Here is a 27,455-nt window from a genome sequence, read left to right on the forward strand (position 1 = left end):
ATCGAGGAAAAGAAAAGCAAAAATTGACTCATCTCATGTTTTCCATTTTCTTGTTTTCTCACAACAAATACAATTGTTATTCTTTAAATTGTTTGTTTAATTTTTTTATATTCTAATTGTGATGAGGGTGGTGGAAACAGAGGAAGAGTACAAAGGCGACGGAAGAGCTTGTTATGCCGTTCGAATGGACCTGAAACATTGTGTTCTTGAGTCCGATTGTGTCAAAAAGGTTAATCAACATTGAGATTTTTTTCTTCAATTTTTTCATCAATTTTTTTTTCTTTTTCAGGATAAAATCAGCCCTCAGGAGTGTTTGAGAAGAGCTCATGAACTATTGCCCGATGAATGTGTTAGATTCAAAACACTATTAACTAATTGTAAACGTAGTTTGGTAAGTTGTTCATTTCCTTGCCAGAATTTTTTTCCTACTTTCATTTTCCTCCTCCAATGTTTACCTTTTGAAAGATGAGACTTTGGTTTTAATTGTTGATTTATTTTCCTTTGATTTTTTTAGCTTGATAACCGGAGACGATTTAGAGGACGAATTGAATGATCCTTAATTGTTGGCCTTTCAATTTTAGAAATCAAGATTTACACTTGTTAATCCTGGTTGAACATTCAGAGTCTAGTCAAGAATCAACGGAAGATCTTGTAAAAAGTTAACCTGTCCAACAATTAACTTTTTAAAATGAATGTTAATCGGTAGTAATTAAAGGATTGCGTGTAAGTGTATTGTTTGTAATTAGATAAATTAACAATTATTTAAATTGTTCACAATAAACTAATACAAATTTTCATTATTGTTGAAGTTTTCTTCTTTCATGATTTCAACTTAATCGGTAGTGACAATTTTCCGATTCAATTGTAATCAGTTAATTGTCGAAATACGAAATGGATTAGTTATAAATGAATTACAATTGATGATTTTCTTTATGTACATTAAATGGCTTTAAATTGAGTAGATTAAAATGTCTCCCATCTTTGTAATTGTAATTGATCAGAGACCGAGCAAATAATTACAAGATCGGCAATTGAATGGCAATTAATAGTATTTAACTTTGGCAGATTTAGTGAATGTCTGGTGAGAATTAACACCAATTAAGTCATTAGATGGACACTTTTTGATTAATGTCATAATCACTTTGGTCTTGGCGATTTGGTCTTATTTTTGTTAACGAGGGAAAAGTCGCACCATGGAGTTGATTTGTGATCGCAAATTAATTTAACCGAGTAAATGTTGACCGGGAAATTATCAATGGTGATTTGGCTTAACGATGTCAACTCGAACTCAACATTATCCAATCCCGTTTGTCTATCTCTCTTTCGAGTGGCCTGAAATTGGGAGAAAATTAAATGTCTCCCATCTTTGTAATTGTAATTGATCAGAGACCGAGCAAATAATTACAAGATCGGCAATTGAATGGCAATTAATAGTATTTAACTTTGGCAGATTTAGTGAATGTCTGGTGAGAATTAACACCAATTAAGTCATTAGATGGACACTTTTTGATTAATGTCATAATCACTTTGGTCTTGGCGATTTGGTCTTATTTTTGTTAACGAGGGAAAAGTCGCACCATGGAGTTGATTTGTGATCGCAAATTAATTTAACCGAGTAAATGTTGACCGGGAAATTATCAATGGTGATTTGGCTTAACGATGTCAACTCGAACTCAACATTATCCAATCCCGTTTGTCTATCTCTCTTTCGAGTGGCCTGAAATTGGGAGAAAAGAAAAATTCGTTCAGTTATATTGATATTGATTTCTGATTACAATTAACACTCACTTCTTTTTGATTGAATAGTTTAGCGTAATCTCGCTTTCGTATTGTTGGATTGTGAATGTGAAGAAATGTATTACCAATCCCGGTTTCGATATTGGTTGGCCTGGAAATCTGATTTCGAAACAAGAATAAGTTTAAAAATCGAAAGGTCATAAAAATACTAGTGATGCAATAGAGACTCACCTGTAGTTTGGCCTCTTTAAGTCTCAGGTAAAACTCATCGTCCTCTAGTCCCCATCCCCAGTATCGGTTGGATAGTCCGTTGACCATTTGAAAATGTTCAGTTGTCATTAAAAGGATTCCACCAACAAAAGTTTCGTAATGATACTTTGGGTGTAATTCTGGTGATGTAACATGAAATGGTCCTGATTCAGGGTAACCGTAGTTGAGATTTGGATTGAGAGGTAAAAGGTCAACATCATGCATGGCAATGTAATCACAATTTTCCTTGACCAGAGTGAATCCAGCGTTAATCAATGAGGCTCGATTGAATCGTAGAGAATCATTTTGATTGATTACATTTATGGTGAAAGATAAATTTTGATTATGCAAAAATTTGGAAACATGAGGCACAAATTGAAGAAGTTCAGTAAATCTATCTCGAAATGGTACAATTAAGGCCAGACGATGATGTTGATTACTGAAAGAGAATGGAGCAACATTTGATTGTTTTGCCGATGATTTAATTGCAGTTGAGTTGACTAACAATAAGCTCATCAGACAAAAGCAAATGACCAAAGACATCAAGCCAAACATCAGAGTAAATTTGACAACTGATTTAATTTTCATTGATGAAAAGTAAAGTCACCAATCCATGTAAACCAATTAATTAACCAAAAACAATAAGTCCAACTTTCCATTAACTTAAATCAAGTCCAACATTTGATTCAATTTAATCAACAGATTAAATCTGAAAATATAAACAATAAAAAAAGAGACAAAAAAATACACAACAGTTTATACACCAAGACAAATTCCCTCAACCATTGAAGTCAACCCCCAAAAAACAAACCCAATCCAATCAACGATAAACCGTCAGTTAATTATTTCACACAATTAACAATCAAACTAATCAAGAAACAATTAAAACAACAATTTGTTTGTTTACATCGGAAGACGAGCCCCAAGCGAGCGAAGCGCAAGTTATCTGAAGCGGGAATTTCAAATAGTTCATTTAGAAACATTTCCATCAATTAATACGAAGAAAACTTCAATTCCTTGAAAAAGTGTTTCTAACCTCGAGATGATTAAAAAATTCATTAATTTATTAATTGCCTTGTAATTACAAAAAGAAAATGACGATAATCAAACTCCCTCTATCTTCCTTTTCCCCTTTTCACCAGATTAGAAGAAGATAGAGAGAAAGAGAGAGAGAGAGACTTATCTTCCATCTTCCTCATTCTCTGTTAATCTTCACATAAATCATTTTGTCTTTTTCCATCTTCATGATTTACTGATTCTCATCTGATTTTTTTGGTGTCTTCTCTTAATCTCTCACTCGATTTTTCATTTGTTGATATTTTTTTCCTATTTGTAATTTGCTCATTGTTTTAATCGTCTCTCTAATTCAAATCAATCGATTTTGAAATAATGTCATCATCATCTTCAAGCAATTTTCTTGATAATATTAAAGGATTTTGTATCGATATCAACGGTGTCCTTTATAATTGTGGTGTTGATCAACCAATCGAGGGTTCAATTGATGCGATTGAACAATTAAAGAGACACTCATTACCTTTCTTATTGTTAACTAATCAGACAACACTCGATTTAATCTCATTTACTAAATTTTTAAATTCCATTGGATTTAATCAAACACCCGAAACAATAATCGCTCCTGCTCCTCAAGTTGCAATTTACTTGGAACAAAACAATTTACGACCTTTTCTATTAACTTTTCCAGGTAACTAGTTGATTTTCATTCTAATCAAATTAATTGTTATTCTTCGATTTCATTATTCTCTCTTTCCAGAGGTAAATGGTGACTTTTCCCACCTCGATCAATCGAATCCTAATTGTGTCGTCGTCGGTGATGCTGTTCAACATTTCACTTATGAGAACATGAATCGAGCCTTTCAGATTCTCATGGACAATCAAGATGCTCCGTTAATTGCCATGGGTCGATCAAAATACTATCTGGACAATGGTAAATTTGTTCTTGACCAAGGGGCTTTTGTAACTGGCTTAGAGTATGCAGCCGATCGGACAGCCATTATAATTGGTAAACCTTCAGCTAACTACTTTGAATTAGCGTTGAAACAACTTGACCTTAAACCCGAACAAGTCGCAATGATTGGGGACGATATTAGATCGGATGTTGGTGCAGCTCAATCGATCGGAATGAAAGGTATTTTGGTTCGATCGGGAAAATATCGACGAGAAACTGATGAAAATCACGCAACCATCAAACCAGATTTAATTGTTGACAATTTAGCTCAATTGGTTGACAAACTGTTGACAACAAGATGAACTCAATCACTTGTCATCAACGTCACAATTAGTAATTAATATATTGTTTTAACACATTGAGAAACAAAATAATTGATTGTAGAGACTTAACCATAAGAATATAATCAATTCTAATGTTAATTTTGATTATTCTGGTCTGAAATTGAGCTAATTGGAAACTTGATTGTTCCACTAATTTTATCACATTTCAACTGCTCAATTCCTTGGACGATCAACTGATGAGAATTATTTCTTAATTTGATTGTTTATCAAAGAAAATTATATAAAATGGAAATGGATTTTCATCATCATGATTTACATTTAATTAAGTAAATGGTAAGATTGACAATCAATCATAAACGTTTAGATTATTTCAACGAATAATCAATTTGTACCTAGACACATGAGAAATTTAATTGATAATGAATCAAGTGAAAATGAGCGATGATTAAAATAGCGACATTTTTGGCATTGAATTGATTTAAGATCAGGGTGAAAATCGTGGAAATTAGCATGATGGAAATGGACGATCGAACTCCTTAATTGCTTCAGTGAATCGATTCCTGACTAGAAACGTGGCTATTGTATCAGCGACCTGAAAGATAACAAGAGAGACAATTAAAAATTTGATCAACTGATTAAGTAGCAATTTAATTACCTTTTCCGGGACATCTTCGTGAACTGCATGACCACATTGGGGTAGTACTTGTAGTTGAAATTTCCCTTGCATTTGGCCGATGGTTAATTGCCTGTCGAGATTATCAATTCCAGCGAGAAGTAACAGTTTTCCATGAACAGGGGAGCTGAGAAATAGTTCAGAAAGACCTTGAAACCAACTCTTCCAATAGGGTTCTGATTTGGATAAATTGATTCTCCAGGTATATTCAGTTTTCTGATGATCATCAGATTGTTTCGGTGATTCGGACATTTCGGGTGACTTTTCTTCGATTGATGTTTCAAGTGATGATGATGTCGACGATTTACTTTTATTTACATCATCTGAATCTTCATTTTCATCAGCTGGTTCATTCTCTTCAGGTATTTGATCATCAGAATCAAATAATCTTCTACCACTTGATGAACTATCGGATTCTTCTTGATCACTCGTGCTAGTGGACAGTTTATCGATCACATCATCAGTTGCTGGGGCTCCAGTGATTAAGCTAAATGAATAGAAAATAACAGTTAAATTGTCAGAAATTGCTAATATAACCAAGAGTACAATAATTTACTTTTTCAATTGTCCAGGCATCGATATTCGGGCTGCTTCAAGATTCCGTGTTTGTCCACTTTTGAGACTAAAGGTTACATTAACATAGAAAATGATGACCAATTAGTGATCGAATTTTTTTACCGATAATCACTCGAGTACCTACCACCATTCAATAGCGTTTTCGAGGCTTTGGAATGATTTTGGTCTTCCTTTTAAAACTGATTGCATTGATTGTAATGCGTCTAATGCTGTTCCTTCAACGACATCGATTACAATTATTCCTAAAATGGATGGTAGTATCTCCATTAATTGATGGGTACAATGGACAGCAAGTGCTCCTCCCATACTGTGGCCAATAATTACGATCGGTGGTAAATCGATGTCTTCATTTTTCTCATCCAAAACAGCTAAATAGAAAATGGAAAAAGAGAAACTCAGTCAATCATTATGAACGAAATCAAGTTAATCTATTCCACCAACTTTACCTTTAACTATTTTTCCAATGTCACTGGTCAATGTGGGAACCGATAGGTCAGTCTCGTTCTTACAAGATGACCCACCGTGGCCTCTTAAATCGATCGCTATGACACGACAGACACACAATTCTCTGATATGTTTAGTGAACAACGACCAAGTTAAACCCGAATAACCGCCGCCATGTAAAAGAACCAAAACCAGGGAGGATGAGGTTGAATCTTTCTGGAAACCAGATAAATAAACTCTGAAAGAATCTTCACCAGAATCAGTTAGATTAATTGTCTTGAAACATTCAAAATAATCTTTATAATCAATCGGCTTATAGTCTCGCTTAAAACGAGAAGCGTTGTTACCAACAGATCGATTGGCACTTCCACTTGGTAATCCAATTGGTCGTGGAGTTAATTTGTTATATTTTAGACGAAGCAAATTCTTATCCAATGCTGACATGATTAAACTAAAATTAAATTCACAATTGAAATTAATTGAACAACAATCCAAACAAACTCAACATCTGATCATCAAATATCTGATCCAATGGATCGAGTATTTTAAATATCTTTTTATTTACTGATCCATTTTGTTTGATTGTTAACAATTAACAAATTGCGATTTTATGAAAAATTATTTGATTGTGTTAAGGAAAATGGATCAGCGATAAACAATGATTTAGCTTTGATAAAGGTTATCACAATTGAACGGGATTCGAATTGGTTACGATTGAATCGTTTTGTTGATCACTTTTAATTTCGGGTGAAAGTTGATCAATAATCTATAGTTAATTGTTGATTATTTAGTAAAGATTACGTCTAATGAGTAATCGTCTTGTGTACCTAATGTTGATTTACGGAAAAGTTGAGCTTGTTGCCAACCAATGTCACCCGAACCTCCGGACAAAGTGATGGTCATCAAAAGATAATCAATTTCTTTGGTGAAATCGGATCGATTCAGTGAATTTATCTCATCAAGTTTCAACGGAATATCAACAGATTTTGGTTCACTGGTCAGTCTAGCGGAAATTTGACCAGTCTCATAGGTCTTTGAATCAATTTTGACCATTAGGAAAGTCCAATCGAAACGAACGTCAAATTTGTAGGTTAGAAAACCTTTTTCCAAACAATTACTATTCTCTCGTCGGCAAAGGTAGGTCATTTTCCAATCCCTTTCAACTTTTTTATAAATATTTTCACAAGAAAAAGTCGCACTTGACCAACCCGATAATTTGTCACCATCAGTAAGGTAAATGTCCAAAACTGATTGATAAGTAAATCGATGTGAGTCATCATTTGTATGCTTGTTAAATCTAATTACATGAGATGATTGATTAGTTGAACATTCACCACGAGCGACTCGCCAAGCAATTGATCCCGAGGTGCGACTTTGCTTCTCATTTTCTTTCAACTTTTTCTCCATCCCTGGAATGACAATTAACGATGAAAGTTCAGCGAATCGACGATTAAGAAGTTTCAACTTTAAGCTCTCGTCACACTTTCGTTGCAGTTTAGACGATATATGTAAAAGATAATAATTGAGCCAATCAGGTCGACATCGACCTTGTCGTCTGTCCAAAACACTAAGATGGTCTCGAGTATATCGCATGGTAACATCTTGACATTCGTATTGAGAGGAGGCAATACAATAGATTAGCTTCTTGCCCCAGCCCACTTCGTACATTAACGGAGTGTCGAATACATTTTCGCAACAATCAAAGTGTATCCATCGTTTCTGAGAGTCCAAGTAAATCTCATTCCAAACATGATCTTGAAAATCGGTAACCAAACGAATGGTATAATTAAAGGTGACACATATCGCGGAGAAACAATTTCGCCATTCACCACATCGTCCTTTTCGAGTTTCTAACAATTTAATCGGGTGATTATATCGAGGGAAATTTTCTATTGCCTGGCATTTAGAGCAAGTATAAACTTCAACGTTACTCGCAAGCCAACTGGCCTCTTCTCCATCCGCAGGTCGACGACTAGATAATTTCATGGGAATTTCACACGATGTACAATAACCCGAATCGAACCAAGTAAAAAATTCTGTTTTAAACCATTCGAGAAGAAGAAGGAAAAACACATCTCGACTTTCTAACGGTTTCTGATTATCGATCGTTTCGGAACAATTGGTATTCGCTGATTGCATAGATAACATTCGCTGTGTACATTTGTTGGACAGTTCGGTGATTGGAACGACTTGTTTAATCTTCGCCACCAAGTCGGAATTTTTATAAAAATTGAACATCTTTTGATCAGATGAAAGAGTGTGAACCATTAACAGCTCATGTTGATTACTCGGTTTGGTCTTACGATGTTTAGTAATCTCTTCGATAATGTTTACATTATAAAATGAAGACATAATTATCCAATATAAACCCAAATGAAAGTGATTAAAGATCAGATAATCAAAGATAAATAATTACAAAAGAGAATAAAAAAAATCCAATTGATTGACAATCAACAACAATGAATTTGCAAATAATTGAAACGAGGCAAAAGTGTTAAACTTTGACTTTGAATAGGAGTCAAAAAGAAATGAGAATCACATTAAATTGTCTATAAATTTAAACGGAAATGAAAACAATTAGAATTCTATTAAATAATCTAATTTAATTGTTACATTTTGAGGAAATGGATTCAAAACAAAAGTGATTAACAGATGATTCTGAAAATTTCGATACATCGATTGTTGAGTTCGATTAAAAAAGAACCAAAATTTTGAAAGTTTGATTTTGACCTTTTCCGTGAAGAATACGATTTAATTGTTACGATTTTCGGGAGATAATTAACTCGATGGTTCGATGAATGAAATGTACGTAAGAACAAATTTCGTTGGTACTTGAAGAGAAAAGGACATTGTCGCTATTAATAGTTCGGATCCAAAGTGATCTGAGGTTAGGTAAATCGAACTTGTTAGAACTCGAAATGAACATTTTAACAAAAAAAGTCGTGGAAACTTTGAGAATGAGAATTTTTAATTGTTGGAAGTTAATTGAGTTATTAGAGTTTGGCAATTGTTGTTGGAAACTTCAATCAGTTGGATGTTAAGTTAATCATGTAATCAAGAAAATTGATTGTTAGCTTAATTGTTTTGGGATTGATAGTTGAGAAAGTTATATCTCAGTTAATCATAGCTGACAATCAATATTAAGTATATCTGATTGTGATCACTTACATTAGACTGATCGTATTACAGATTAGCTGATGAGAAAAATTTTTCGATAACTTTAATTCTTGGCAATTAACTTGATCTCTTTGGATTAAGACAAAGAGAGACTTTTGTTCAAGTTTAATTATTACATAATAATCAGCAGAAAGAACAACAATTTAGATGTTAATCAACTTGGTTGATTAACATTCCAAGGACGAGGAAACACCATTATCATTGTAAATTCAATATTACACTTGAATTAAATCAGATAATCTTAACGGAAGAACCAAATTAAATTGTGAATGTTAATCATCTTGAGACGAAAATAAATTGCTGGGTAAACATAACGAGAGAGCCTATGGTTTCCTATGGACCTTTTTTCCTTCTCCTTTGGTTAATTACGAAAATTTTTTTTCTCTAAATCTAAATTTAGACAATTTAAATTATCCTCAACAATCAGTGATTCTTGTCTCTGTGATTTTCACATGGAAACTCAATTTCAATGGAGATTTTTGTCCTTCTCCAATTGTTATCGTTTCGACAACGAATGAATATGAAATAACCTCAAGGTATCAGAATGCGAATCTTTGATTGGGAAGAGAAAATCATTTTCCAAGTCGAATTTTTCTCGAGTCTGATTGATAGATTTTGCCTTGTTCGAGGGAGAAAAAGAGAGTGGGTGTGGGTCTAAGAGGGAGGTAAATTGAGCTGATTGAGAGAGAGAGGGAGAGGAACCACTTTTAGAAAATTTTACTATCTATTGGTAGAGAGAATTTCGTCTTTACCTAAACTTATATGGTTCGAGTTCTGAAAAATCACTCGATCAACACGCCTCTTGGAAATTGAAAATAAACCTCAATGGTGGTGGCGAGTCTTTCGATTGCACCGATCAGCCTAAAGAAAGGAAAATAGAGAGAGAAAGAGAGAGAGAGAGAGAGAGAGAGGGAGAGGATGATAGGTAAGAAGAAGATGAATATGATGAGAGATTATAGTAGTAGGAGGAGAGAGAAAATTGTTCATCTTCTTTCGAAAAAAATCTCTGATGTAATAATCTCTTATTCTGTATGTGATCTTATTTCCTCTTTTTTCCTTCTTTTTTAGCGCCTGTACATTTTCACTATTAGTACTTTCCTCAACCAATGGTGTCAAAGTGAATTCGATTTTTTTTTGGCTAAAGTATCAGAAAAAAGTGAGAAATAACTTGTTGCCTTCATTCAACGTACTCACCTTGTTAATACTCTTTCCAAGTATTTGATTCCCTGTGTAAGTTTCCACTTGTTTCGGATACAATTAGTTGATTGCAATAGTGAATTAGTTAAGTAATTGTTTCTCTCTCTTTTTTTGTAGTTAAGTTAATTGACCAGAAAAGTAATCAATCAGGAATCAAAATGGACGCTATCAAGAAAAAGATGCAGGCTCTCAAAATCGAGAAGGACAATGCTATGGATCGAGCTGAGGCCGCTGATAATCAACTTCGAGATGCTAATCTACGAGTTGATAAGGTAAGATTATCGATAATCATGTTAATCGTTGGATTAAATCAATTGTGTGGATTCTGTGAAAATGTGATTGAAAAGACAAACAAATCAATATGGATTGTTGATCGACAATTTTGTGTCTTTTTTGTTAATTGTGCAATCGATTGGGATTTATTTTGATTCTTTTCAATTCTCAACCCTTTCAGGCCAATGAGGAAGTGATGAATTTGCAAAAGAAATTGGAACAAATTGAAAATGAATTAACTGAATCACAACAAGAATTGGAAAGAGTTAATGAACAATTGGACGAGAAGGAAAAAGCCTTTGCTAATGTAAGTCTAATTTTCGAGAACAATTTAAACTCAATCCCAATAAGAAGAAGTGATTTATGGATCAACAATTAGATAATCCGATTATAATCATTATCCAAAGTGATTACTAGCTGAGTGTTGATACACCAAATGAGTGGTTTGGTTTAATTAAATCAACAACTTGAACCAAGTCTAAATATTTTCGTATCAATTAATCAACAGTGTTTAGGGTTAATCATGATTAGAATATTTTAATGAACAATTAATCTTAATTGTAACAGGCTGAAGCTGAGATGAATGCTTTGAACAAGAAGGTGCAACAATTAGTTGAAGATTTGGAGCGATCAGAGGAGAAGACAAAAGTGGCCATAGTTAAGATGGAACAGGCTTCAGCCGCTGCCGACGAAAGTGAAAGGTAAGAAAAGGTAAACGAAGATGAGGCGAAACGAAAATTGATTGACACGAGATTTGAATGGATTGAGATTTTTCAACAATTCGAATGAAATTTCATACAAAAAATTTTATTGTTTTAAATTCTGATTGGTTATTTAGTATTTGAGTTAATTTTTCTGTGTCTTAATTGCAGGTCGCTCGTAAATTAGCTCAAGTTGAAGATGATTTGGAAAGAGCTGAGGAAAATTCAAACTGAGAAAAAGTAGATCAGTGAAAATCTGAATTGTTCAAATGAGAAATGATTGAGTAATCAGTTTCTTTATTATTGTCCTTTATTTTTCAGATTTTTAGAAAATATTAGAACTTAGAAGTTAAAGTGGGAACAATGTTAAGTCATTGGAAGTTAGTGAAGAAAAGGTTAGTTGATTTACTGGTAATTGTTTGGAATCAAATTAATTCGGTTGTTTATTGTGAACTAAGGCCATGCAACGGGAAGATGCTTTCGAACAGCAAATCAGGATAATCAGCGCTCAACTCAAAGAGGTAATTTCGCTGTAATGATTAATTGATTGTGGTTCTAATTCTTATTCATTTCAATTGAATAACTAGGCTGAAGCTCGAGCTGAGTTTGCTGAACGAACTGTCATGAAATTACAAAAGGACGTCGATAGGCTTGAAGGTTTGTTTAATTGTTACGAATTGATTGTTAATTTTTTTTCTTCATTCAGTCTCGAAATTAACTGATTGTTTCAATTTTTCTTCCTTTGGCTGTTTAGATGAATGGGCTCATGAGAAAGAGAAATACAAAGCAATCAGTGATGAAATGGATCAAACTTTTGCTGAATTAACTGGTTACTAAAAGTCAATGGAAAAGCTTAATTGTTGGTATTCATAATTGAAGGAATCAGCACAATTTAACTAAACATCACTTGATATCAAAACAATTTACTATTATGACTGCTCTATATCTCTCTATGTTCATCTTAATTGTGATTAATTGACTGAATTTTTCTTAAATAATGTTCATCAATGAGACAAGAGCCAAAATTCAATTGCAATTATATTCAAGGTAATTTAAAAGTCTTGAAAATATCATCTCGAGTTGTGGTCACTATCTGGGTGACCACAACTCAATCAACTGTGCAATTAAAGTAAATAAACCCAATAACACTATCGAAATTCAATTGTTACATTTAAACGCGAACAATTAAATCCGATTAAGATTTCGACGAAAAGTTGATCAGCTCAACTCAAGTTCTAGTTACGACTATATTTTTTTTCGTTTATCTGATTATCTCAATCGATAAACATTCAGATCATTAAAATAATTCAATAACTAATCATGAATAATTAACCATAGATTCAAAAAGAATTGAGTTATAATTACTCACAGTCCGTTATGAAATATGATATTTTTATTAGTGTATTAAAATTGAAATAAACATTTGCATCTAAACAACAATTTACTGATTTGTTATTAACAAGCTTCCAAAGTCTCGATTAGTTTGATTGATTGATTTTTAAAATGAAGTTTATGTTGATTGTGACGATTGGATTGTCGATGATTTGTCAATGTTTTTCTATGGATGGTTTCCAATTGAATAAAACGAGACAAACAACAATCACCAATAGTCTTAGAATTGTTAATGGCGATGTCGTTCCGGCCGACAGTACTGATTTTTATTACATGGTTACATTGCATAGCCTAAACGAAGACGGCAGTTTTTTTGTTTTTTGTGGCGGTGCGATTCTGGGACCGGACGTCGTTCTAACGGCTCGTCATTGTTTGAAAGGGTGAGTAATCCTATCGAGTTTGAGTTTTTCTCTCTTATAATTTTGTCTTAAATCGTATCAGGGAGGATCTAAGTAAGGTTTTCATTCGTCCTAATTACGACAATACTATTAACGATTTACCGTTAGAGCTTTATTATGGAATCCTGGATATACGCACTTATAATGAAGAATCAGGTATTCATGAGATTGGTCTTGTATATTTGGATAAACTGATAGAGTTTAATGATCGTATTGGACCAATTTCCCTGCCTTCAGAGGAGATCAGGGATGGAACCAGTGTAAATGTTTTGGGTTTTGGTCAAATAAGGTTTGATGGACCTGGTTCGACACAACTTCGAAGTGCTCATCTCATCAAACAGCCTGACTTAGACTGCTATCACTTTTGGTCCACGGATTTTGATGCTAATTTTCAATTTTGTACTACTGGTCCGATGGGTGAAAATACGTGCATGGGAGATTCTGGTGGACCTTTGGTTCTAATGGAAGGTGATAAAGATGTTATTGCGGGTGTTGTCGTAGCCGGAGGTAAATGTGGATCAGAATATAGCATTCATATGAAGGTTTTCGCTTATATTGATTGGATTCAAAGTCTTTTATAGTCGAAATCTCGATTGTACTAAGAATCAACTTGCAAATTATTCTTAATCATTTGCATGTAACTCAATTCTAATTATGTTAATGATACTAATTCACAATCAATCAAACTAATCATTAAACTTCTAACCATATTGTTAACTTTATCTTAACTATAACAACTTATGTTTCCATATCAACAACACCATCTTGATTGTAATTGTTATAAATTTTAATAAAGTATTAAATGTATTGGGTTAACAGCTTTAGCATAGCAGAATTGATACTATCAGCATTTACCTGATCAGCAGCAATTAATTTGGTCTTCAGATCTAAATAAAAATTGTCATTCAGCTTAATTGGGAGAGGCAACAGCTTGATGGTTGTTGGTCCAACTGGAGTACCAGGAGTTTGGGTGATTTGGTAATTGGAATCACATTTGAGATTTAATTTCCAAATCAAATCCAATCCCAACAGCAGATCAACACAAAGTAAATTTGTGACATAAGCAAATATGGAATGGGAAATCGATCCAATAGTTAAATTGAGTTTTGCGAGACTTGAAATTTCCCCTTCGCCAGTCATTGTTGAAAAACTTGAACCAAGTCTAAATATTTTCGTATCAGTTAATCAACAGTGTTTAGGGTTAATCATGATTAGAATATTTTAATGAACAATTTATCTTAATTGTCACAGGCTGAAGCTGAAATGAATGCTTTGAACAAGAAGGTGCAACAATTAGTTGAAGATTTGGAGCGATCAGAAGACAAAAGTGGCCATAGTTAAAATGGAACAGGCCTCAGCCGCTGCCGACTAAAGTGAAAGGTAAGAAAAGGTAAACGAAAGATAGATTGATCCATCTAAATGCGAAAATTTTCTTGATTGTGACAATTTAGAATAAGAAAAATGTTGGAGCATCGAAGTGCAACTGACAATGATCGAATGAGACAATTGGAGGCTCAACTCAAGGAGGCCAGAAACGCGGCCGAAGACGCTGATCGTAAATACGATGAGGTACTTTTCTCTCTCTTTGACTACTATGTATTCATATGTCATGAAATTACAAAAGGACGTCGATAGGCATAAATATAAAGCAATCAGTGATGAAATGGATCAAACTTTTGCTGAATTAACTGGTTACTAAAAGTCAATGGAAAAGCTTAATTGTTGGTATTCATAATTGAAGGAATCAGCACAATTTAACTAAACATCACTTGATATCAAAACAATTTACTATTATGACTGCTCTATATCTCTCTATGTTCATCTTAATTGTGATTAATTGACTGAATTTTTCATAAATAATGTTCATCAATGAGACAAGAGCCAAAATCAAATTGCAATTATATTCAAGGTAATTTATTAATAAAAGTCTTGAAAATATCATCTCGAGTTGTGGTCACTATCTGGATGACCACAACTCAATCAACTGTGCAATTAAAGTAAATAAACCCAATAACACTATCGAAATTCAATTGTTACATTTAAACGCGAACAATTAAATCCGATTAAGATTTCACCGAAAAGTTGATCAGCTCAACTACAGTTCTAGTTACAACAAAATTTTTTTTCGTTCATCTGATTATCTCAATCGACAAACATTCAGATCATTAAAACATTAATACAGTCACACCTCTCTAATCGCCCCCTCTATTATGTCACAAATTCTTTAATTTCACAATTTAATTTTTCCCCGATTAAGGAGATAGAGAATATAGTTATAATATGTCACACTCTCCAATCTCACAATCACACTATTTCAGGGCAATTTGTGAGATTCACCATGGTAATTGTGTTTTTGTCCAATGAAAATGAGCTAATTTGGCTTAAATTTTGGAATCAGCCAGTAAATTGCATCATTTTTTTGAGAGATCCCAAAGATTATTATTACAGAAAGAGAAAAAGTTACTCAACAAGAGATAATGAAGAGGGTTAAGGATCAATTCGGTGTTGTAAATAAGATTCCAAGAAGTAAATGCAAAAAACATTGATTTTCACCTCTATAATTAAGAATTAATAGATTTCCATAAAGTCACAATTTCCCAAATTTCACAAGTTTTTTGGGTCCGGTGGGGGTGAAATTAGAGAGGTGTGACTGTATTAATAATTCAATAACTAATCATGAATAATTAACAATGAATTCAAAAGGATTGAATTATATTTGTGAGATTGAATTGGTTTGTACTTAATGTGGTTAAACACTGGAAGGTTCACAATTAGAAATGTTTAAAAGTTTAATGATTGAAAGGACAAAGGCGTTGTTAGGTTACATGTAAGATCAATGCTCATCTCATATCATCTCATATCTTGTTGGTGTGTTCACCAACTCAGTATATACTTAGGTGTCAAGGTGGAAAGGTTACTTCACCTTGACTATGATTAAGAAATCAAACAAAGGAGGAAGCAAGGAGTTGATTCCCTCAGGGAATTTCCCTGCACTGTTGGTTAGTTGGTTAGTTGGTTACGTTACTGCTCGGGTAGACTCTCACAATATTGACTCAAAACCCGTTATGAAATATGATATTTTTATTAGTCGATTAAAATTGAAATAAACATTTGCATCTAAACAACAATTTACTGATTTGTTATTAACAAGCTTCCAAAGTCTCGATTAGTTTGATTGATTGATCTTTAAAATGAAGTTTATGTTGATTGTGACGATTGGATTGTCGATGATTTGTCAATGTTTTTCTATGGATGGTTTTCAATTGAATCAAACGAGACCGACAACAATCAACAAGAGTCTTACTATTGTTAATGGCGATGTCGTTCCCACCGACAGTGCTGATTTTTATTACATGGTTACATTGCATAGCCTAAACGAAGACGGCAGTTTATTTTTTTATTGTGGTGGTGCGATTCTGGGACCGGACGTCGTTATAACGGCTTATCATTGTTTAGAAGGGTGAGTAATCCTATCGAGTTTGAGTTTTTTCTCTCTTATAATTTTGTCTTAAATCGTATCAGGGAGGATCTAAGTAAGGTTTTCATTCGTCCTAATTACGACAATACTATTAACGATATACCGTTTGAGCTTTATTATGGAATCCTGGATATTAGAATTTATGAAAAATCAGATATTCATGATATTTGTCTTGTATATTTGGATAAACTGATAGAGTTTAGTGATCGTATTGGATCAATTTCCTTGCCTTCAGAGGAGATCGAGGATGGTGCCAGTGTGGATGTTTTGGGTTTTGGTTTTTTGTGGACTGATGGACCTATTTCGATGCAACTTCGAGTCGCTCGTCTCATCAAACAGCCTGACTTTATCTGCATTCAGACTTGGGGCACGAATAATTTCGATGATAATTATCAATTTTGTACTGATGGTCCGATGGGTGAAGATTCGTGTCAGGGAGATTCTGGTGGACCTTTGGTTCTAATGGAAGGTGATAAAGATGTTATTGCGGGTATTACCGTTGCCGGAGGTAAATGTGGATCAGATTATGCCATTAATATGAAGATTTTCGCTTATGTTGATTGGATTCAAAGTCTTTTATAGTCGAAATCTCGATTGTACTAAGAATCAACTTGCAAATTATTCTTAATCATTTGCATGTAACTCAATTCTAATTATGTTAATGATACTAATTCACAATCAATCAAACTAATCATTAAACTTTTAACCATGCTGTTAACTTGGTCTCGAAGATCACAACTTATGTTTTCGTATCAACACCATCTTGATTGTAATTGTTATAAATTTTGATAAAGTATTAAATGTATTGGGTTAACAGCTTTAGCATAGCAGAATTGATACTATCAGCATTTACCTGATCAGCAGCAATTAATTTGGTCTTCAGATCTAAATAAAAATTGTCATTCAGCTTAATTGGGAGAGGCAACAGCTTGATGGTTGTTGGTCCAACTGGAGTACCAGGAGTTTGGGTGATTTGGTAATTGGATTAAGATTTCACCGAAAAGTTGATCAGCTCAACTCAAGTTCTAGTTACAAGAAAATTTTTTTTCGTTCATCTGATTATCTCAATCGACAAACATTCAGATCATGAAAATATTAATATCGTTAATTCAATAACTAATCATGAATAATTAAAAATGAATTAACAATGAATTCAAAAGAATTGAATTATAATTACTCACAACCCGTTATGAAATATGATATTTTTATTAGTCGATTAAAATTGAAACTTCCAAAGTCTCGATTAGTTTGATTGATTGATCTTTAAAATGAAGTTTATGTTGATTGTGACGATTGGATTGTCGATGATTTGTCAATGTTTTTCTATGGATGGTTTTCAACTGAATCAAACGAGACCGACAACAATCACCAATAGTCTTAGAATTGTTAATGGCGATATAGTTCCCGCTGACAGTTCTGATTATTTTTTCCTCGTAACATTAGCTCGTCTAGAAGAATACGGAAGTTTATTTTCATTTTGTGGTGGTGCGATTCTGAGACGAGACGTCGTTATAACGGCTTATCATTGTTTAGAAGGGTGAGTAATCCTATCGAGTTTGAGTTTTTCTCTCTTATAATTTTGTCTTTAATCGTATCAGGGAGGATCTAAGTAAGGTTTTCATTCGTCCTAATTACGACAATACTATTAACGATATACCGTTAGAGCTTTATTATGGAATCTTGAAGGTTAGCTATCGTGAAGAAGCTTATATGAATGATATTTGTCTTGTATTTTTGGATGCACCGATTGAGTTTAGTGATCGTGTTAATTCAATTTCCTTGCCTTCAGAAGAAATCATGGATGGAACCAGTGTATATGTTATGGGTTTTGGTCAATTATGGTTTAATGGACCTATTTCGATGCAACTTCGAGTCGCTCGTCTCATCAAACAGCGTGATTTTCTCTGCTCTCAGACTTGGCCCATTTCTTTCCATGCTGATCGTCAATTTTGTACTGCTGGTCCGATGGGTGAAGATTCGTGCCTGGGAGATTCTGGTGGACCTTTGATTTTAATGGAAGGTAATAAACTCGTTATTGGGGGTATTGTTGCATTCGGACCAGTGGTTTGTGGAACAGATTTTGGCGTTAATATGAAGGTTCTTGCTTATGTTGATTGGATTCAAAGTCTTTTATAGTCGAAATCTCGATTGTAATAAGAATTAACTTGCAAATTATTCTTAATCAAATTAATATTTAATAATATAATATTATAATATAATATTAAAGGGGTATGTCAACCCTAAAACCGACCTCCGTCAAACACAAAATTAACAATTGTTTTAGTTAGAGCATTCAATAAAACCTCTCTAACCGTTTTTAAAAGTGCTAAAAAAATTCTGGTTAGGCCACAATTGGCGATCGAAGCTTTTTTGTTTTTCGATTATATCACGTAAACCAAACAGAATTTCGTCGTGATTTTTTGCACAGATTCAGTTCTTATTATGATTTATCGACTGACAAAAGCTTTTGGATTAAATATTTTTCTATCTTAGGATATGGACTTAAGGTCATTTTTCTTTCGACAACCTCTCATTTCGTCAGGCTGAAGCTCGAGCTGAGTTTGCTGAACGAACTGTCATGAAATTACAAAAGGACGTCGATAGGCTTGAAGGTTTGTTTAATTGTTACGAATTGATTGTTAATCACAAACTTTTGCTGAATTAACTGGTTACTAAAATTCAAAGGAAAAGCTTAATTGTTGGTATTCATAATTGAAGGAATCAGCACAATTTAACTAAACATCACTTGATATCAAGACAATTTACTATTATGACTGCTCTATATCTCTCTATGTTCATCTTACTTGTAATTAATTGACTGAATTTTTCATAAATAATGTTCATCAATGAGACAAGAGCCAAAATCCAATTGCAATTATATTCAAGGTAATTTATTAATAAAAGTCTTGAAAATATCATCTCGAGTTGTGGTCACTATCTGGGTGACCACAACTCAATCAACTGTGCAATTAAAGTAAATAAAACCAATAACACTATCGAAATTCAATTGTTACATTTAAACGCGAACAATTAAATCCGATTAAGATTTCGACGAAAAGTTGATCAGCTCAACTCAATTTCTAGTTACGAAAAAATCTTATTATCTCAATCGACAAACATTCAGATCATTAATATATTAATATCAATAATTCAATAACTAATCATCAATAATTAACAATGAATTAACAATGAATTCAAAAGAATTGAATTATATTTAATCACAACCCGTTATGAAATATAATATTTTTATTAGTGTATTAAAATTGAAATAAACACTTGCATCTAAACAACAATTTACTCATTTGTTATTGATAAGCTTCCAAAGTCTCGATTAGTTTGATTGATTGATTTTTAAAATGGAGTTTATGTTGATTGTGACGATTGGATTGTCGATGATTTGTCAATGTTTTTCTATGGATGGTTTCCAATTGAATCAAACGAGACCGACAACAATCACCAATAGTCTTAGAATTGTTAATGGCGATATAGTTCCCGCTGACAATTCTGATTTTTTTTTCCTCGTAACATTAGTTCGTCTAGAAGAAGACGGCAGTTTAACTGTTTTTTGTGGTGGTGCGATTCTGAGACCGGACGTCGTTATAACGGCTTATCATTGTTTCGAAGGGTGAGTAATCATATCGAGTTTGAGTTCTTCTCTCTTATAATTTTGTCTTTAATCGTATCAGGGAGGATCTAAGTAAGGTTTTCATTCGTCCTAATTACGACAATACTATTAACGATATACCGTTAGAGCTTTATTATGGAATCTCGAGAGTAAGCTATCGTGAAGAAGCAGATATTAATGATATTTGTCTTGTATTTTTGGATACACTGTTAGAGTTAAGTGAGCGTATTGGATCGATTTCTTTGCCTTCAGAGGAGATCGAGGATGGAACCAGTGTATATATTATGGGTTTTGGTCAATTATGGTTTAATGGACCTATTTCGATGCAACTTCGAGTCGCTCGTCTCATCAAACAGCGTGATTTTCTCTGCTCTCAGTTTTGGTACACTCTTTTCCATGCTGATCGTCAATTTTGTACTTCTGGTCTGATGGGTGAAGATTCGTGTAAGGGAGATTCTGGTGGACCTTTGGTTGCAATGGAAGGTAATAAACTCGTTATTGTGGGTGTTGTTGCATTCGGACTTGAATGTAGTTCATATTTTGGCGTTAATATGAAGGTTCTTGCTTATGTTGATTGGATTCAAATTCTTTTATATATGTAGTCGAAATCTCGATTGTACTAAGAATCAACTTGCAAAATGTTCTTAATCAAATTAATATTTAATATTATAATATAACATTAAATTATAAGCTATTACTCTTTGCTCAATTCTGATTATGTTAATGATAATAATATACAATCAATCTAACTAATCATTAAACTTCTAACCATATTGTTAACTTTATCTTAACGATCACAACTTATGTTTCTATATCAACAACACAATCTTGATTGTAACTGTTATATGGATGATGCCAAAATGTGGGATTTTTTGCTGAACTTTTCCGAACATTTTGAAATAGGTATCAATAGAAATCTCTCTGTGAGCTGAGTCGAACGGACTGATCAGAATGAAAAAATTATTTTTACCTTGGGAATTAAATGTAAGTTTTTTGGGACACCATGATGCACCGATCGGACCCAATTTTTTAGATGTAACTTTTCATGACAAGTTCCTTAAGTATGTGCCTTATCCCTGTTAGAGTTATCCAGTCAGCACCACGCGGAGGTAGGGTAGGACTTTGCTGACTACAGAAACTGTTACTTTAATGGAACAGTTTCCGGAGCTACAAAACCGTGGATTTAAATCCGCCGTACAACATAAAGTCTCGGCTTCATCCAATCATTAGAATAGATTTTTGTCGAGCTCTATTAATCGCTTGTTTATTGTGAACTAAGGCCATGCAACGGGAAGATGCTTTCGAACAGCAAATCAGGATAATCAGCGCTCAACTCAAAGAGGTAATTTCGCTGTAATGATTAATTGATTGTGGTTCTAATTCTGATTCATTTCAATTGATTAACTAGGCTGAAGCTCGAGCTGAGTTTGCTGAACGAACTGTCATGAAATTACAAAAGGACGTCGATAGGCTTGAAGGTTTGTTTAATTGTTACGAATTGATTGTTAATCACAAACTTTTGCTGAATTAACTGGTTACTAAAAGTCAATGGAAAAGCTTAATTGTTGGTATTCATAATTGAAGGAATCAGCACAATTTAACTAAACATCACTTGATATCAAAACAATTTACTATTATGACTGCTCTGTATCTCTCTATGTTCATCTTAATTGTGATTAATTGACTGAATTTTTCATAAATAATGTTCATCAATGAGACAAGAGCCAAAATCCAATTGCAATTATATTCAAGGTAATTTATTAATAAAAGTCTTGAAAATATCATCTCGAGTTGTGGTCACTATCTGGGTGACCACAACTCAATCAACTGTGCAATTAAAGTAAATAAAACCAATAACACTATTGAAATTCAATTGTTACATTTAAACGCGAACAATTAAATCCGATTAAGATTTCGACGAAAAGTTGATCAGCTCAACTCAAGTTCTAGTTACAACAAAATTTTTTTTCGTTCATCTGATTATCTCAATCGACAAACATTCAGATCATTAATATATTAATATCAATAATTCAATAACTAATCATCAATAATTAACAATGAATTAACAATGAATTCAAAAGAATTGAATTATATTTACTCACAACCCGTTATGAAATATGATATTTTTATTAGTCGATTAAAATTGAAATAAACATTTGCATCTAAAAAACAATTTACGCATTTGTTATTAACAAGCTTCCAAAGTCTCGATTAGTTTGATTGATTGATTGATTGATTTTTAAAATGGAGTTTATGTTGATTGTGACGATTGGATTGTCGATGATTTGTCAATGTTTTTCTATGGATGGTTTTCAACTGAATCAAAAGAGACCAACAACAATCACCAAGAGTCTTACTATTGTTAATGGCGATGTCGTTCCAGCCGACAGCTCTGATTATTATTACATGGTTACATTAGCTCGTCTAAACGAAGACGGCAGTTTAACTGTTTTTTGTGGTGGTGCAATTCTGAGACCGGACGTCGTTATAACGGCTTATCATTGTTTCAAAGGGTTAGTAATCCTATCGAGTTTGAGTTCTTCTCTCTTATAATTTTGTCTTAAATCTTATCAGGGAGGTTCTAAGTAAGGTTTTCATTCGTCCTAATTACGACAATACTATTAACGATATACCGTTAGAGCTTTATTATGGAATCTCGAATATTAGCACTCATGAAGAAGCAAATGTTCATGATATTTGTCTTGTACTTTTGGATACACCGATAGAGTTTAGTGATCGTATTAAATCAATTTCCTTGCCTTCAGAAGAAGTCGGGGATGGAACCAGTGTATATGTTATGGGTTTTGGTAGAATGTGGACTGATGGACCAATTTCGATACAACTTCGAACTGCTCGTCTCACCAAACAGCCTGACTTTCTCTGCTCTCAGTTTTGGCCCAAGTCTTTCCACGATGATCGTCATTTTTGCACTGCTGGTCCGATGGGTGAAGATTCGTGTAAGGGAGATTCTGGTGGACCTTTAGTTCAAATGGAAGGTAGTAAAGTCGTTATTGTGGGAATTGTCTCATTCGGAGCTGATTGTGGATCAGATTATGGCGTTAATATGAAGGTTTTCGCTTATGTTGATTGGATTCGAACTCTTTTGGAGTCGAAATCTCGATTGTGCTAAGAATCAACTTGTAAAATATTCTTAATCATTTGCATGTAACTCAATTCTGATTATGTTAATGATACTAATTCACAATCAATCAAATTAATCATTAAACTTTTAACCATGTTGTTAACTCCATCTCAAAGATCACAGCTTATGTTTCCACATCAACACCATTCTGATTGTAATATTTCAAAGCTAATTGTTGATAAAATTTTGATTAGTCGATTCACATCAATTGAAATAGTTGACACATTCATTGAAAAGCTATTAATTAAAAATCATTCTAATGTCTTAATTAGTTGCAGTTAATGATAAAATGCATGATAATGGTCGATATTTTAAGATACATGTATTATCTTTACAAATGGTCATCCGATTTACATGTAGTGAATAGAGTTCTGACTAATCATCAATACCTGTCCGAATGTAATGGAATTGGTTGCTAACTCAAGTTCGATGGCTTTATGCTCAAAGATATTCTCAATTATTTACTGAGAATAAAAACTGTAAACCATATTGTTGACTTGCTCTTAATGATTAAGTTGATATTTTCAAACTTGTTGATATTAAAATATCAACAGCATCAGTTTGGTTGTATTTCAAAGCTAATTATTGATAATAGTTTTCTGACTCAGTTTCAAATGATATTTACACTTATTTTTATTGTTCTCGCCGATTTGATTACAATTAGTCAGCAATCAGTGTTGAATGAGGATCATAATGAAAACGATCCTTCGTCGGAAGATGAGTTCCCGTTAATCCCTATGATCTTCAATGGGACCTCAGTTGAAACTGATTCTCGTGAATTTAAATACTATGTTTCAATTCATCATCAAGTTAATGGTGAATTGGACTTAGTTTGTGGCGGAATAATTTACAAACCAACAATTATAATTAGCTCGTCAGTTTGTGTGGATGGGTTAGTATTTGTTTGAGATAATCAATAATACAAATCTAATCAAACTGTTTTCTTAATTGTTTGTACAGATTAGAGTTTGATAAGACCTTCATCAGACCAAATTACGACAATTCAATTAAATTGTTGGACATTGAGAAATATTTTCCAGTGAAAGAAATAGTTTTTCATCTTAATCCTCATGGTTACATTGATTATGATTACGATATTTGTTTGATACAATTAACTAAGCCAATTCAATTTGACGATTCTATTGGACCGATTAACTTACCTGATGAACAATATGAACCAGGTATCGATTTAGTTACCATGGGATTTGGTGAGATCGACCGACTGACTCCAACTTTGGAACTAAAAAAAATAACGTTAACCCTTCGATCTGACGATTATTGTGATCAGAGAATAAATGATTTCCTACCAACTCTTACAATCTGCGCTGGAATCGAGGCTCTCGGAGGTGCTTGTCTCGGCGACGGAGGTGGACCTTTGGTTCACATTGAAAACGATCGACATATTCTAGTTGGAATCATTTCCTCCGGGTTCGAATGTGGCTCTCGAATTAAACCAAACGTTTTCGTGAACGTTTTCCATTTCGTCGATTGGATTAAAGAGCAATCAGAAAATCTAATAGATCAAAAACATTATCACTAATTGTTGATAATCTCTGCAAATTAACTCAACTACGAATTATTATCAATATTAGAATCCAGATCGATTGAAATTCAATATCAATTAGTAAACATTCAATAAGAAACTAGATCGAATTTCAACAAACTCTAATAACCATCATGATTGAAGATAGAAAATTTTCTCTTAATTTACAATTTTCATCATCTTATTTTCTTGCAATTAATTAAAGGAGTTTATTGATTTTCCATTTAAATAAACCGATTGTTCATTTTCAAAATTCGCGTCACTTTTTCCCCTTTTGTTTTGACATTAACCCAACATGTGAATATGAGTTTCCATTGATGTTTTGTTTCATCTTCTCGTTTGTTTTTAAATTTAATTCTAATTGTTTGTCCCTTTCCAATAGTTCAATGTCACAAATTGATTGTTTTAATTGTCCCTTTGTTGGTTTGTATCCTATTAGAGTTCCCAATCAGATGGTCATTTGATTTTCTTTGTTTCCTTTTTTTGAATTTTTCTCTGTCGCTGTTTCTTCATTTCGAGCTTATTTTTCTGGGCCTCACATTGGAAATTGATTGAATTAATTTCAAATGCGAACCAGACAATTAAATTATCCTGTTACCTGTTAATCAACTGCTTCTAATTATATGGTGAGTGTCATTAAGATTCACCTCCTTACATGAGTGTTTCTTGGTTCTTACTAACCAAAGTAACAATATTTTGGTTTATTCATTTGGCTAATTGTTATTTTTTTGTCATTCTTTTAGATTTTGATTAACCATGGACGAGAAAGATAAATCAGCGGTGACCAGAATCGCCCGAAATGAGCTTATACTGAACAATATATTCATTCATCTGGACCAGAAGAGCCTTGACCAGTGCCTTTCAGTTTGTCGTCAATGGTATTATTTGGCAAAATCTGTCGATCGATCAAAGAGGAAAATTTTCCAAATAATCTCAGTCTTTCTAATTGATCGATTCAATTCACTCTACATTGAAAGATCGCGAACATTAAGTCTTGCAAATCCCATCGGGAGTATCGTCGATTTTGATACAAGATCAATAATCAAAGGACCAGAAATTTTCGAGTATCAATTCTTATTCACCTTAAAGAGATCATATTCTCAACCTAAATGTTTGATTCTCTTTGAAGGTAATAATGTTAAAATTGGTAAAAAACGTCGTTGGAAACGAGCCAAAGTGATCAACACTATTCGCTCAAGTTTACCTCATGATTGCGCTGTTATTGGGATCGACGCTCATTATGGGATAATTGGTGAAGATTCAGAGTCAACATTAAGCCGATACAAAGACCCGATGACAATAAGCTATGATTTATGTGGCCTATTTGGTATCTCTTGTTTCATGCTACCCAAATACGAAGGTGTGACAATAACAATCTTCGAACGGGCAACCGATGAATTAGAGGAAGATTTTAATTTTCCCGATGATGTTAAAGCGGTCATACTTTTCTCATCTGGAGTTGGTCATCATGGTAATTATTTGGCCCATTCTCAGGTTGATGCGATTTTTGACCATTTTCAGGGTCAACTGGCCTTGGGAGGAGCTCAGGTTAATGATAAACTGGTCACTAGACAACCGACTGTCCTTTACTATTCCGATGATACGGCCAACTTTTACTTCATCAACGGACCTCCACCTTATAATTCAATGTTTAATCCAAAGAAAATGTCACTCATTGGAATACAATTCAGTGGATCAAATTGTTCAGCAGCAAGTTTATCAATCGATCCATTGGTTTCAAATGATTATAATGACGGTGATTTGATTATGAAAGAATTGGACCACATTGAGGCGACACTGATTGAATTTAGGTCCAACCTAACATTTGCTTGTGATACAATCGGCTCATGTAATGAGTCAATCGCATTTCTATTTTTTAATTTTGATTCTTATCGTCGTTATGTTAATCATACTAATGATGTTAATTCAGGAGTTTCCATTTTCCATAAAGTCTTTCCAAAAACCCATATAACGGGTGTCCTTTGTCACGCTCAATATCAACACAATTACACAAAAAGCCAGATGAATCAAGAAAATCTTCAACAATTAGATTATCAGCTGAAACAAATGGACATTAATCTCAATTTAACTAATCAATCATTAACTAAATCAGATGAATCGAAATCAACAAATACAAGCTTATTACCATCTCCACAAGGTATTGCCAGTTTTGTGATCATAAACATACAAAAATAAAAGTACAAAATCAACTAAATAGCAAAGTTAATCAAAAACGATTAACTTGACACTTGTTATAATCGATTTTGTCATTTCAAGCCAAACTTGGATTCGAAAGGTTCATGATAATCAACACAATCGACATTTTCGCGAATATTTTCATTAAAAATGAATTTTCCTCCCAGACCAAGATTTAAATGAGGGTTCTATTTTATTTTTCCATGTTCGTGATGCCAGAACAAAATAAAGACGAACTAAATGTTACCAGACCCATAATCCGTCCAAACGGCTTTAATTTCGTATTTAAGATTTCCATTCGTCGCGATGAAATCGATGCATTAATTTTTTCTGGTCGATTCTTTTTGGCATAAAATTTACAATCCATGCATACCCAAGCTATGAGTTTTTTGGCTTTTTTTTCG

General features: G+C 33.4%; 13 protein-coding genes across 13 annotated transcripts; 10 read left to right on the forward strand and 3 right to left on the reverse strand.

Moving 5' to 3' along the window:
• The first annotated feature begins 1 nt into the window (after nt 1).
• On the forward strand, nt 2-797 carry LOC128392366 (cytochrome c oxidase assembly factor 5-like). Its single transcript, XM_053352383.1, has 3 exons — nt 2-229; nt 290-391; nt 515-797. Exons 1-3 carry the CDS (start codon nt 122-124, stop codon nt 551-553), a joined length of 249 nt encoding a protein of 82 aa, XP_053208358.1. The 5' UTR covers nt 2-121; the 3' UTR covers nt 554-797.
• Nucleotides 798-1,427: 630 nt separating this feature from the next.
• Nucleotides 1,428-2,888, reverse strand: LOC128392351 (beta-1,4-galactosyltransferase 7-like). The gene is made up of 3 exons (XM_053352367.1): nt 1,969-2,888; nt 1,789-1,896; nt 1,428-1,717 (listed from the first exon to the last, which is right to left on the reverse strand). Exons 1-3 carry the CDS (start codon nt 2,572-2,574, stop codon nt 1,523-1,525), a joined length of 909 nt encoding a protein of 302 aa, XP_053208342.1. The 5' UTR covers nt 2,575-2,888; the 3' UTR covers nt 1,428-1,522.
• Nucleotides 2,889-3,107: 219 nt separating this feature from the next.
• LOC128392355 (phospholysine phosphohistidine inorganic pyrophosphate phosphatase-like) lies at nt 3,108-4,538 on the forward strand. Its single transcript, XM_053352371.1, has 2 exons — nt 3,108-3,688; nt 3,758-4,538. The coding sequence occupies exons 1-2, from the start codon at nt 3,376-3,378 to the stop codon at nt 4,252-4,254; spliced, it is 810 nt and encodes a 269-aa protein (XP_053208346.1). The 5' UTR covers nt 3,108-3,375; the 3' UTR covers nt 4,255-4,538.
• On the reverse strand, nt 4,529-6,381 carry LOC128392341 (protein phosphatase methylesterase 1-like). The gene is made up of 5 exons (XM_053352355.1): nt 5,932-6,381; nt 5,610-5,853; nt 5,466-5,531; nt 4,892-5,396; nt 4,529-4,828 (listed from the first exon to the last, which is right to left on the reverse strand). Exons 1-5 carry the CDS (start codon nt 6,371-6,373, stop codon nt 4,742-4,744), a joined length of 1,344 nt encoding a protein of 447 aa, XP_053208330.1. The 5' UTR covers nt 6,374-6,381; the 3' UTR covers nt 4,529-4,741.
• Nucleotides 6,382-6,465: 84 nt separating this feature from the next.
• LOC128392334 (peptide-N(4)-(N-acetyl-beta-glucosaminyl)asparagine amidase-like) lies at nt 6,466-8,543 on the reverse strand. The gene has a single exon (XM_053352344.1). It carries the CDS (start codon nt 8,279-8,281, stop codon nt 6,713-6,715), a length of 1,569 nt encoding a protein of 522 aa, XP_053208319.1. The 5' UTR covers nt 8,282-8,543; the 3' UTR covers nt 6,466-6,712.
• Nucleotides 8,544-10,099: 1,556 nt separating this feature from the next.
• On the forward strand, nt 10,100-14,995 carry LOC128392362 (tropomyosin-like). The gene is made up of 5 exons (XM_053352379.1): nt 10,100-10,336; nt 10,421-10,575; nt 10,758-10,883; nt 11,144-11,277; nt 14,519-14,995. Exons 2-5 carry the CDS (start codon nt 10,462-10,464, stop codon nt 14,700-14,702), a joined length of 558 nt encoding a protein of 185 aa, XP_053208354.1. The 5' UTR covers nt 10,100-10,336; nt 10,421-10,461; the 3' UTR covers nt 14,703-14,995.
• On the forward strand, nt 12,673-13,905 carry LOC128392359 (chymotrypsin-2-like). The gene is made up of 2 exons (XM_053352374.1): nt 12,673-13,049; nt 13,111-13,905. The coding sequence occupies exons 1-2, from the start codon at nt 12,781-12,783 to the stop codon at nt 13,646-13,648; spliced, it is 807 nt and encodes a 268-aa protein (XP_053208349.1). The 5' UTR covers nt 12,673-12,780; the 3' UTR covers nt 13,649-13,905.
• Nucleotides 14,996-16,138: 1,143 nt separating the features above from the next.
• Nucleotides 16,139-17,287, forward strand: LOC128392356 (chymotrypsin-2-like). Its single transcript, XM_053352372.1, has 2 exons — nt 16,139-16,527; nt 16,590-17,287. The coding sequence occupies exons 1-2, from the start codon at nt 16,259-16,261 to the stop codon at nt 17,125-17,127; spliced, it is 807 nt and encodes a 268-aa protein (XP_053208347.1). The 5' UTR covers nt 16,139-16,258; the 3' UTR covers nt 17,128-17,287.
• A 516-nt stretch (nt 17,288-17,803) lies between these two features.
• On the forward strand, nt 17,804-18,793 carry LOC128392358 (chymotrypsin-2-like). The gene is made up of 2 exons (XM_053352373.1): nt 17,804-18,082; nt 18,144-18,793. Exons 1-2 carry the CDS (start codon nt 17,814-17,816, stop codon nt 18,679-18,681), a joined length of 807 nt encoding a protein of 268 aa, XP_053208348.1. The 5' UTR covers nt 17,804-17,813; the 3' UTR covers nt 18,682-18,793.
• A 1,165-nt stretch (nt 18,794-19,958) lies between these two features.
• On the forward strand, nt 19,959-20,772 carry LOC128392459 (trypsin alpha-3-like). Its single transcript, XM_053352487.1, has 2 exons — nt 19,959-20,170; nt 20,232-20,772. Exons 1-2 carry the CDS (start codon nt 19,959-19,961, stop codon nt 20,770-20,772), a joined length of 753 nt encoding a protein of 250 aa, XP_053208462.1.
• Nucleotides 20,773-22,390: 1,618 nt separating this feature from the next.
• Nucleotides 22,391-23,510, forward strand: LOC128392353 (venom peptide isomerase heavy chain-like). The gene is made up of 2 exons (XM_053352369.1): nt 22,391-22,683; nt 22,745-23,510. Exons 1-2 carry the CDS (start codon nt 22,415-22,417, stop codon nt 23,298-23,300), a joined length of 825 nt encoding a protein of 274 aa, XP_053208344.1. The 5' UTR covers nt 22,391-22,414; the 3' UTR covers nt 23,301-23,510.
• A 402-nt stretch (nt 23,511-23,912) lies between these two features.
• Nucleotides 23,913-25,048, forward strand: LOC128392376 (clotting factor B-like). Its single transcript, XM_053352390.1, has 2 exons — nt 23,913-24,204; nt 24,273-25,048. Exons 1-2 carry the CDS (start codon nt 23,927-23,929, stop codon nt 24,850-24,852), a joined length of 858 nt encoding a protein of 285 aa, XP_053208365.1. The 5' UTR covers nt 23,913-23,926; the 3' UTR covers nt 24,853-25,048.
• Nucleotides 25,049-25,191: 143 nt separating this feature from the next.
• Nucleotides 25,192-27,070, forward strand: LOC128392375 (uncharacterized). The gene is made up of 2 exons (XM_053352389.1): nt 25,192-25,481; nt 25,599-27,070. Exon 2 carries the CDS (start codon nt 25,612-25,614, stop codon nt 27,049-27,051), a length of 1,440 nt encoding a protein of 479 aa, XP_053208364.1. The 5' UTR covers nt 25,192-25,481; nt 25,599-25,611; the 3' UTR covers nt 27,052-27,070.
• Nucleotides 27,071-27,455: the final 385 nt, after the last annotated feature.

This window comes from Panonychus citri, unplaced genomic scaffold (assembly GCF_014898815.1).
Source record: "Panonychus citri isolate SS breed McGregor unplaced genomic scaffold, ASM1489881v1 Contig00136, whole genome shotgun sequence".
NCBI classification, from domain to species: Eukaryota; Metazoa; Arthropoda; class Arachnida; order Trombidiformes; family Tetranychidae; genus Panonychus; species Panonychus citri.

What these genes read in the sequence shown, in the direction of transcription:
- LOC128392351 (XM_053352367.1), bottom strand. Translation starts at nt 2,574, where the DNA reads ATGAAAATTAAATCAGTTGTCAAATTTACTCTGATGTTTGGCTTGATG. An exon ending in TTAAAGAGGCCAAACTACAG is followed by an intron (nt 1,897 to 1,968) that starts GTGAGTCTCTAT and finishes TTTCGAAATCAG; the next exon opens with ATTTCCAGGCCAACCAATAT. An exon ending in AACTATTCAATCAAAAAGAA is followed by an intron (nt 1,718 to 1,788) that starts GTGAGTGTTAAT and finishes TCCCAATTTCAG; the next exon opens with GCCACTCGAAAGAGAGATAG.
- LOC128392334 (XM_053352344.1), bottom strand. Translation starts at nt 8,281, where the DNA reads ATGTCTTCATTTTATAATGTAAACATTATCGAAGAGATTACTAAACAT.
- LOC128392362 (XM_053352379.1), top strand. Translation starts at nt 10,462, where the DNA reads ATGGACGCTATCAAGAAAAAGATGCAGGCTCTCAAAATCGAGAAGGAC. An exon ending in CTAATCTACGAGTTGATAAG is followed by an intron (nt 10,576 to 10,757) that starts GTAAGATTATCG and finishes CAACCCTTTCAG; the next exon opens with GCCAATGAGGAAGTGATGAA. An exon ending in GCTGCCGACGAAAGTGAAAG is followed by an intron (nt 11,278 to 14,518) that starts GTAAGAAAAGGT and finishes GTGACAATTTAG; the next exon opens with AATAAGAAAAATGTTGGAGC.
- LOC128392355 (XM_053352371.1), top strand. Translation starts at nt 3,376, where the DNA reads ATGTCATCATCATCTTCAAGCAATTTTCTTGATAATATTAAAGGATTT. An exon ending in TTTTCTATTAACTTTTCCAG is followed by an intron (nt 3,689 to 3,757) that starts GTAACTAGTTGA and finishes CTCTCTTTCCAG; the next exon opens with AGGTAAATGGTGACTTTTCC.
- LOC128392376 (XM_053352390.1), top strand. Translation starts at nt 23,927, where the DNA reads ATGATATTTACACTTATTTTTATTGTTCTCGCCGATTTGATTACAATT. An exon ending in TCGTCAGTTTGTGTGGATGG is followed by an intron (nt 24,205 to 24,272) that starts GTTAGTATTTGT and finishes TTGTTTGTACAG; the next exon opens with ATTAGAGTTTGATAAGACCT.
- LOC128392341 (XM_053352355.1), bottom strand. Translation starts at nt 6,373, where the DNA reads ATGTCAGCATTGGATAAGAATTTGCTTCGTCTAAAATATAACAAATTA. An exon ending in CATTGGAAAAATAGTTAAAG is followed by an intron (nt 5,854 to 5,931) that starts GTAAAGTTGGTG and finishes TTTTCTATTTAG; the next exon opens with CTGTTTTGGATGAGAAAAAT. An exon ending in ATGCCTGGACAATTGAAAAA is followed by an intron (nt 5,397 to 5,465) that starts GTAAATTATTGT and finishes CTATTCATTTAG; the next exon opens with CTTAATCACTGGAGCCCCAG.
- LOC128392353 (XM_053352369.1), top strand. Translation starts at nt 22,415, where the DNA reads ATGGAGTTTATGTTGATTGTGACGATTGGATTGTCGATGATTTGTCAA. An exon ending in GCTTATCATTGTTTCAAAGG is followed by an intron (nt 22,684 to 22,744) that starts GTTAGTAATCCT and finishes AAATCTTATCAG; the next exon opens with GGAGGTTCTAAGTAAGGTTT.
- LOC128392366 (XM_053352383.1), top strand. Translation starts at nt 122, where the DNA reads ATGAGGGTGGTGGAAACAGAGGAAGAGTACAAAGGCGACGGAAGAGCT. An exon ending in AGTCCGATTGTGTCAAAAAG is followed by an intron (nt 230 to 289) that starts GTTAATCAACAT and finishes TTTCTTTTTCAG; the next exon opens with GATAAAATCAGCCCTCAGGA. An exon ending in CTAATTGTAAACGTAGTTTG is followed by an intron (nt 392 to 514) that starts GTAAGTTGTTCA and finishes TGATTTTTTTAG; the next exon opens with CTTGATAACCGGAGACGATT.
- LOC128392459 (XM_053352487.1), top strand. Translation starts at nt 19,959, where the DNA reads ATGGATGGTTTCCAATTGAATCAAACGAGACCGACAACAATCACCAAT. An exon ending in GCTTATCATTGTTTCGAAGG is followed by an intron (nt 20,171 to 20,231) that starts GTGAGTAATCAT and finishes TAATCGTATCAG; the next exon opens with GGAGGATCTAAGTAAGGTTT.
- LOC128392356 (XM_053352372.1), top strand. Translation starts at nt 16,259, where the DNA reads ATGAAGTTTATGTTGATTGTGACGATTGGATTGTCGATGATTTGTCAA. An exon ending in GCTTATCATTGTTTAGAAGG is followed by an intron (nt 16,528 to 16,589) that starts GTGAGTAATCCT and finishes AAATCGTATCAG; the next exon opens with GGAGGATCTAAGTAAGGTTT.
- LOC128392375 (XM_053352389.1), top strand. Translation starts at nt 25,612, where the DNA reads ATGGACGAGAAAGATAAATCAGCGGTGACCAGAATCGCCCGAAATGAG.
- LOC128392359 (XM_053352374.1), top strand. Translation starts at nt 12,781, where the DNA reads ATGAAGTTTATGTTGATTGTGACGATTGGATTGTCGATGATTTGTCAA. An exon ending in GCTCGTCATTGTTTGAAAGG is followed by an intron (nt 13,050 to 13,110) that starts GTGAGTAATCCT and finishes AAATCGTATCAG; the next exon opens with GGAGGATCTAAGTAAGGTTT.
- LOC128392358 (XM_053352373.1), top strand. Translation starts at nt 17,814, where the DNA reads ATGAAGTTTATGTTGATTGTGACGATTGGATTGTCGATGATTTGTCAA. An exon ending in GCTTATCATTGTTTAGAAGG is followed by an intron (nt 18,083 to 18,143) that starts GTGAGTAATCCT and finishes TAATCGTATCAG; the next exon opens with GGAGGATCTAAGTAAGGTTT.